Source organism: Bactrocera dorsalis, chromosome 5 (assembly GCF_023373825.1).
Source record: "Bactrocera dorsalis isolate Fly_Bdor chromosome 5, ASM2337382v1, whole genome shotgun sequence".
NCBI lineage: Eukaryota > Metazoa > Arthropoda > Insecta > Diptera > Tephritidae > Bactrocera > Bactrocera dorsalis.
The window spans coordinates 25,818,711-25,827,888 of NC_064307.1; the positions used below are offsets into that span (position 1 = coordinate 25,818,711).

The following is a 9,178-nucleotide window of genomic DNA, read 5'->3' on the forward strand; positions in this document are numbered from 1 at the left end:
GTATATAATGAATTATTCTAGAATAATTTTAAATTCGCTAAAAACTAGTAACTGTATGAAATTTGTACAAACAACCATTGGAGATTTTCCGACATGTATGTTTTTACGAAAATACGTTCACTCAACTCGATTTCTCTCGCTATACTTATCAGACCGACACGAGTGTTTACATAGCACGAGTGAGTAACATTGAGTCAGTTTGGGTTTGCATGCAGTGTGATGGAGTATAATGTTTGTGTTCCAGCAGTTAAAGTGGTTTGTTGAAAGTGATGGATATTGAGGAAAATAAAGAATATCGTTCGGAACTTATTAAATTAGTTCACAAAAATGAAATTATATGGGATAAGACGAAAAAAGTCCGCCTCAGTTATGCGAAGAAAACGGCAATTTGGAACTCAATAGGAAAAGAGTTGGGTAAACCGGGTGAGTGTTTCATAGTATTTGCGATTGTACATACTTACATACTACATATATACATATGTACAAGTGCTTTTACTATTTATGAGCTAGTGGTTCGTTACAAATAGACTTTTACACCCTGCAGGAAAGTGTATTGCTTGCGAGTAAATGTGAGCAGGTTATAAATTATATGTATGTAAATAATGTGAATAAATAACATTATTTGTTATTGAGAAAGCTGCGACACATTTTTTGAACGTAACAACATTTTCCGGTTGCCATATTTACTACATTACAGAAATTGTATTTGGCACTTCCATGCTAAATACCGATATAGAAACATACATATTAATTTGTTAATAAATGTAATGTACTTTTCATTGCACTTCAATTTTCGGTTATGAATTATAGAATTAATAAAAGTGAAATCATCACTTTGAAGTAAAATAAAAAATTAACTTATCCCAAATAAAAATCAACTGATACTATAAACGAATTATTCTCCAGATCGCTCGCTCTTTCACCAAAAAAGCAAAATGAAAAATATGCTCGAAGCTTTAAGTAGAATTAATTAAAAATTAAACAAGTATATAAACTTTAAGGTAATTGGGACCTTACTAAAAGGTTTACATACATAAGAATAAAAATACATACATTTATCAAATCCTGTACATGCATATGTACATATGTATAAAAACCTAGTAAAAAGTTGTTACGATTTTCCTTGCTGGGATTGCACCGTTCTCATACAAAATAGAATTGAGGATTTAAAGTGCATACAACTACAACACATTTACAATTTCTTCTTTGCTTACATGTTTTTATGTTCACTTGCGCACAGCGATTATATTGTATGTATGTAATGCACTTAAACGGCGCTCCAACGTGGAGTCTTTGTCGCTCATTACCGGCATTTTCTCTTCTGGTGTAAGGCATTGTGTTCACACGAGTGACATAAGTCCGACAACTTCAGTCAGACCATTTTCTACATTTTCTTTCATATCACAATCACAAATTCTTGTGTGTCCAAAATCTTCATCCTTATTTACCCTTTTCTAAAAATTTCTGTTATATTATGCATATTTGCAGATATACTATATGCATTTTAAATATTAAAATAGATAATACTATTCAAATTTCCGAACATAAAGTAAATATTCATTTGACACCGAGCGCTATCGCAAACATGAAAATAATTTCAAAACTTGTTTCCCTTCGTCTTTCCCTGTCGTCCCCTCGTCAACAACAACTCGGTGGCAAAAAGAGTCTTCGTCTGAACATACGCGTATCGCTAGTAAAGCTTACAACGCAGAGGCAAAAGAATGCCTACCAGAATTCTCTCTATGTTCCGTTGCATGCGCTTAGTAGTACGTTGAAATTCACACCTTGCAGCATGCAATACAAATGTGTGGTGGATATATTTAAGTTGATATACATATGTACATATATAGTATTTATAGATGCTGACAACAGAGACGATGTTGAATTCTAAACTCATTAAACCACATTTCGTTTGCAGAACCTAATACGCTTAATACTTAGTTATAGCATGGCCAATTTTAATCTATTTATTCTAAATGAAAAACAGGAACACTGTTTTTGAAATTTTCAATAATAAAACAAAAAGTTTTATGTTATGATGTAGTTCTAAAAATTTTGATATGTTTTTGTAATAAAAAATAGTTTTGTAAAAATAGGTCGGCTAGCAACCGCAATGTTTATCTTCTATCCATTTTCATTGAAAATATTATAAAGATGACAATCAGCTGTTTACGAGAGTTTCAAACTCGCATAGCTGCCACCTGTCACCTACAAATTTGGATCTGATTAAGTGCGCAGTTAACCCGGATTAACGCTGCCATCTGTCAAGGCTATTAAGTACATACGAATTTATTCACAAATTCCATAACAACACAGCCAACTTACATAATTTACAAGAATCCATTAGGCCCAAAGATTTTAACTCTTTAGGGGTTACATGAGGTTACTCGAGTGTTTTAGTTAAAACATTAAATAAGAACTTGGACGAAGGAAAAAAATATTAAAATTGATTGTTCGCAGACAATGAAAATTACAATGAAAATTTCGCAACATTTTTTTTTCAAGTAGTTGTAATGGAAGAAATGGTTAAGTACATAGTTTCCGAGAAATCTTGCTAACCGACTTCAAAACACTGTTTCGAGAAAAACGTCTCTAAAGACAGCGCACTTAGCCTAGCTACCCTCGAGGTCACAAGGTCTTAAATCTGTATCTCCAAAACTATTACTCGGATTAACTTGAAAATTTTGGACAATATTCCAGAGGTATTGTAAAATTTAAAAAGATAATAAAAAATCGTTTTTTTTTTTAACCCATTAACGCGTTGAAGGATTTTTCAAAATATTTGAGATATGAAGGCTTTTGAATTTTATTAATATACTTTTATATTTGCAACTGCTAATTGCGTATCATATTGGTTATTTATACTCTTGCAACCTGTTGCTAAAGAGTACATATAATAGTTTTGTTCACCTAACGGGTGACTGTCTCTTCGTCCGTTCGATCTGCAAGCTGAAACTTAAATAAAAATTGGAATACCTTGATGAAGACCGGTATGTGCATTCTTTAGAAAAAAAATGAGTAACACCGAAATGGGTGATGGTGTTGCGAATAGTACGTTCAGTAGGCGGGTTATGTTGACCATAAGTTAAGCAAAACGTGCGAAACACATTCTTGCAGAATGCCAAACAATACTAAATAAAAATAACATAGCAGTTGGACACGTCTCAAGCTTAATCTGTCAAAAGAAGGCTTTTGAAGCTTTTTTTTAACGAAAGACAATGTCAGTCGGTGTTTGAGTTATAAATATCAATGCCAGGAAAATAATTTAAGACGTAAAATTTATTTTAATTCTTGCAAGTTGCAAGAGTAGAAAATGTTCGGTTACACCCGAACTTAGCCCTTCCTTACTTGTTTTAATTAACAGTTTTGCAGGAGAACTAGTTCGTAAAAATTGGCAGTCCTTGCGTGATCAATACCGTAGAGATCTGAAGAGACAAGTGGTCGACGGAATTGAACCATCATGGGTGCATTTCGACGATATGTCTTTCATTCGGAAATTTTTGCGTCCTCGACAATTCAAAGCATGTCCCGATTTAGAAGAAACGGAAATTGTAAGAAAAGAATGTCATGAAAAAAATATTAAAACAAGGGGATCACATTCGAAGATATTTCGTACATCAGGCAATTTTATGACCCAGATCTTTCCCACAGGTAACTATATAAAAGCTGCTTTATATACATAGATTTAACTTACGTTATTAAACAACTTTACAGCACACGATCATTCAAATGCAGCTTACAAGGAACATCAAGAAAGTGGTGATACACCTCCACTAGTAAATTCGGCAATTCGTCTTCATAGGCCAATTAAAATGAAAATACACAATCAGTCGGTTGAAACAAAAAAATACAATGCTTCTATGGGGGTACGCACAGCGTTGAATTTCAATTTTAATTTAATATTCATAGTTTATAAATATTTTGTGTCATTTTCTACAACTCCACAAGCGCTGTGACATATTTTTGAAGGATTTTTATCGAATTTTGTAATGATATTTTATTTTAGCCACCGCATGAAACTGCAAATGAACTCTTAGTACCAAGGGCACAAATTCCGAAAATTCGAATCAAGAATTTATCTGCAAAATCCGAAATCAAAATGCATAGGAAAAAGTATGCAGTGAAGAAAAGTAGGGAAGCTCAATACTTAACACGATCTAGAAGCAGTTCCAAAATAATAGAAGCACGCAATGAGCCTCTTACCCCAAAAAAAGCTAATTTAAGGCAAAATGAGAGTTGTATAAATGAAGTTTGCTTCGAACACACTCATTCACAAATGGAAAATGGAGCAGGTATTCACTTTATTTTCACTCCATCATCACTTTTGACTAACATATGCATGTACTATATCTCGATTTTGCATTTACTTAAGAATCCACACCTGGCAATCAATCAGAACGAATCCCGCCTGTTAATAATGTTAACAAAACTTCCACAAACATCGAAATACCGGAAATAGAAATTAAAGACGAAGTCATAATATTAGCAGATGAAAACGAAAAAGTTGAGGACACGGCTGCTACTCCGGAGATCTCTACAAATATAATGGAACTCGAAGTTTCTATAAATGAAAAAAATCCAGTTGAATTTACTAAGAATACAAGTATTTACAACACAAGTAAAAGTAAAGAGATAGAAAAGGAAACCACTGCCAAAGAGGATGATGATTATCATTTCGTGATTAGTCTGTTGCCAACATTGCGACGGATTACTCATGATCGCAAACTAAGAACGCGGATGGAAATAATGAAAGTTGTAATGGAGGCGGCACAAAGCGATAACACATGAACAAGATTAAACCATATATTGTATATACTATGTATACCCTATTACTATTATTAAATAAGTTTGAATAGAGCGATGGTCAAATAAAAATATGTGACTTTAAGTGGTGACAAACGTAGAAACATAATTACTCTCAATTCTATCGAAACTTTTGCTACTATCTTTTAAACTCAAGGAGGTAAGTCATAATTTGAACTCGTTAAGTAGGGAAAATGTAACTGAATTTTTATTCTTAATTGCTGAGGATAACTGCCCTTGGTTTAAAAATGTTTTATAGATTATTAACTTAGCTTTTGCATAGTAAGGAGACTCCAAGCAGTGTGCATCAGCTCAAACATATCGAAATAATAAATAAGGTAATGCTTTTGTTGTTTTTTATGAAGAAACCTATGCACCTTTTTATTAAAATATTTTAACTTTATCGCGTGAGATGAAACATTTCATATTTTTTTTTTTATATGCAGGTATTCGTCAGTATCCAGATAAAAGTTGAATTAATATTGATTTGCACTTATTCCTTCATTGGCACTGCTATTATTATAATTAGAACAGCACATACTTACATATATGCAATTTGTATGTGCTGCTTGGATTCCCTCTGCCGTCTTAAAATGCTTGCCTTTCATGCCAGCCATGGTTAGGTAACTGTTGACAAGAAAGGCGGCGAGAGCCGGGGCGTTGTCTTGGTGCATCTTCCAATAGGCTGCGATGTCTTGTCAGATCCGATTGACTCTTCGTTTGAATCTCTTGAGGACTTCCACGTAAAACTTGGCGTTGACGGTTCCCTGCCCTTCAAAAAACGTGGTGCCACCGAAACACCCCACTTCTGGCAAAGCAACCTGCTTGATCATATCAGACGTCTCTGTCACAGATTTACCGTGTTTCACACATATTTTAATTGCGCAACTCTGCTCTAACGAACGCTGCATTTTCGGCTTGCACCAGAAGCTCGGAGACAACTGACCAACCGCTCGTTCGTTAACTAGGTATGCCCTCTACCGAATCCTGTCGGTTCGTGCACGCTCCGAAGTACTTTCGCGGCGGGAGAAAATCAATCCTACCTGAAACCCATTTGAACATAAGAAATTCCCCTATGGGGATGCGCTGTACGGTTATACATCGAAGCGGTATAAAGATTCCAAAATAAAGTTCTGCGAAAAATTTCAATTTCAATTCAGATATCCATCGTGATCTTCATATAAAAATGATTCGTGACGTCATGACAATCCTGGTAGTCGGAAGGCGTTATTTCACAGACGTTAAGGCGACGCAAGTTTTCGATAAAAATTTTGTGGTTTTAGAATCAATCGTGCTTTCACTTTTCTGATCTTTCAAAATGGTTTTCACTGATCCTTCCGATATTCCAACAAACGGACATTTTACGTGATATTTGGCACAGATATCACTGACAGTCATACCAACCAAAAATAATAATATTTCGACAAATGTATGAAAGTATGAAAACATTGAAAAATTGTATGAAGCGTATTAAAATTTTGTAAGAAAAACATATTAGATAAATTCAATAATATGTCAGAAATATGGAGTTTCCAATTTTGGTACGGGTTTTCTTTTGCACGGGATTCTATGTGCATATGTATATACATATGTGTGCACTTCCCATATAACAAACTTTTAAATTCCATCTAATTCTCGAAATAAATAGTTCACCCAAGGTATTTTCTCCTATGTTCAAAAATAGAAAATGTGCGACATCGAAAATTTTAAATCGGACTTTAACACTAGTTAACAATCATTTTACGACAGTGATGTTAGAGGATTGTTGAGAAATAAGTTACTCCGCCGATACTTATTTTAAGCTTTTATGCTACTAATTTAAGATATAAAACTCATATTTGGCACAGGCGCTCGCACTAAGCAAGGAGTACCTGTGGGCGGAAAACTGATAAAAAGAGACGTGACTTCTCTCTAGTTAACGACATAGCCTCGCTCCGGGTCACACACACACACTCACATACATCGTTTCTCTTAATGTACATCCCGAACGAACTATGTAAACCGATGATTGACACGCACTATCAGTCGAACAATAGAAATGGACTATTATTACAATACCAACCAAACATGCATTATCAAGAAATGCATTCTCAACATATAAACGACAAACATCTGGCAAGAGAATAATCAAGTGCGATAACCACCTCCGCATCTCTTCCACTTGTATAACAAACAAGTGATAGCAAGATAACGGATATCGAATTACAACAAAGAAGTTTCAAGCAGATAACAGTAGCCTCACTTCACTAGTATAAATAGCTGTAAGATCTTATATTAAGATTAGTTCTTAAGAATATCAATAAAGGCACGCATTTCGGCGTAAAAATAAAATTGGTTTCTTTAACTCATATCGTGAAAACGATATTAACTCCCTCTTATAAGTTGAATATATATACATATTAGAGTGCTTCAAAAAAAAATTTTGAATTTTTTTTCAACTCTTGCCCCCTCAAGCCAAGCGCTGTAGCTTAACTCTAAGGGGTCGCTATTTTTTTAGGTTCCCATACATTTAACATAGGAATTTTAATTTTTTCATTCAAACTAAAATTTTAAGAACTAATTTTCGTTTCTCAAAAATAACCATCACATATTCAGAAAGTTGGCTTTTCAAACTTTAAAAATAATATACGAGGTGTGTTTAAAAATTATCGCGAATCGTAACTGACAGCTAATGATGCCGCAGCCACCGTATTCCCCAGATCTGGCCCCCTGTGACTTTTTTTTGTTTGTTCCCTAAACTGAAGAGGCCAATGAAAGGACGACGTTACGCTTAAGATTGGAAAAACCGTTGGCACAAATGTATAATATCTCATGGGGATTACTTTGAAGGGGACAAAATAGATATTCATGAATAAATGAATAATTTTTGAAAAAACACAAAATTCACGATACTTTTTGAACACACCTCGTAAGTAAACTAAAACATACAAGTTTTCTAACTGCATTTATACATTTTGTTAGTATGTACATGAATCTATGGAACTTTGCTTTATTGGAATTCATGAAGTTTCGTTAGTTACTGACAGACTTTTCAATTGTTAGTTTAAAACAAAATTGTTTTTTTTTTTTGTTTGTGTTTTAAATATAGGTACAAATTTCAAAAGTTCTCGCTTTGGTTTACTTTAGAAGTTAGTAGAGTGAATAGAATGCCACCAAAGCAATTAAGTCTGTCAAAAAGCTTTGCTGCTGGTTCTGACATTTGAACTACATGTGCTAGAACAATAACTTAAAACACCCGGCATTTTATGCCTTGTGTTTTCAACAGGGAGCGCCGAAGTGGGCCGAAAGGAAACCAATTTGACGTTTACTTAATTAGTGGCTATTATATAGAGAAGTGTATATATGCATAAATAAACAAAAAGGAATATGAAAAGGTATGAACAATATGGCAACATTCATATCATGGACATGGTCTACTTCAATTATATACTTTGGGATTGATGTACTATAGATTAAGATAAGATTAGTAAATGAGGAATGCACCGCGACCTTAGGTCTATTGTGCCCTCTCCTAAATCACAAGGACTCACTTGCCCCCAGCATATTGATAAAGTCCAATATTCTGCTGGGTGCTAGTGAGACGATGCGATCCCTATTCGGAAATCCTGCGTCTACAGACTGCTGTGCCGTCGATTAGCAAGTGTTCTGGTGTTTCAGGCTCCCTGTCGCAGAACCGGCAGTTAGCGCAGGAGGATAGACCGATGTTATATAAATGCCTATTCAGCTTGTAGTGGCTGGTGTAAAATGCCTGAGTTTGTCCCTAGGGAGGTTAATTACACATTTAAACCTGCTGTGGTTGTACCCCCCAAATAGCAACTTGGCTTGTCGCATGCCATGCATTTGCTGCCAATGCCTTTCTATGCCTATGGTATGGGGACCCACTCCAGTGAAGGGTTCATGTTGGTGAAAGCTGCGGAGCGGGCGAGCTCGTCAGCCAGTTCGTTACTGGTTATGCCTCTGTGACCGGGCCAGATTTCGGTGCACTTCGTTACCTTCCGCTAGGCTATTCAGCCGTTCTCTGCACTCCTGCACTAGTAGCGATTTGATCACGTAGGAGGAGATCGCTCTTAGTGCCGCTTAACTATCGCTAAGTATGGTTATCCGCTAATTGCGATAGTTTCGATGGAGGTTTATCTCTATGCACCGACTTATGGCAAATAGTTCTGCCGGGAAAATGCTCGGAAAACTTCCCATAGATATAAAGAGCTTAGTGCGTGGACCTGCGATCCTTGCAGCGATTCCCTCCACCGTTTTCGAGCCGTCAGTGTACCACTTGATCGTACTATTCCTCAGCAGCAGCTCGAGAGTGGAATCGTTCCACTCATCCTTGCTGCCAAGGGTAACCTTGAACTTCTTCGAAAAGTTAACATTTTTA

The 9,178-nt window shown here is 35.5% G+C and overlaps 1 protein-coding gene across 1 annotated transcript; it reads left to right on the top strand.

Annotated features, from left to right (window-relative positions):
- Positions 1-209: 209 nt before the first annotated feature.
- On the top strand, positions 210-5,442 carry LOC105225588 (uncharacterized). Its single transcript, XM_019990012.3, has 5 exons — positions 210-423; positions 3,373-3,651; positions 3,715-3,866; positions 4,007-4,292; positions 4,373-5,442. The coding sequence occupies exons 1-5, from the start codon at positions 270-272 to the stop codon at positions 4,786-4,788; spliced, it is 1,287 nt and encodes a 428-aa protein (XP_019845571.2). The 5' UTR covers positions 210-269; the 3' UTR covers positions 4,789-5,442.
- Positions 5,443-9,178: the final 3,736 nt, after the last annotated feature.

Excerpts from the sequence above, each read along its gene's own strand:
- LOC105225588 (XM_019990012.3), top strand. The coding sequence starts at position 270 with ATGGATATTGAGGAAAATAAAGAATATCGTTCGGAACTTATTAAATTA. Across the intron at positions 3,652-3,714 it reads GACCCAGATCTTTCCCACAG|CACACGATCATTCAAATGCA; the intron begins GTAACTATATAA and ends ACAACTTTACAG. Across the intron at positions 4,293-4,372 it reads ACAAATGGAAAATGGAGCAG|AATCCACACCTGGCAATCAA; the intron begins GTATTCACTTTA and ends CATTTACTTAAG.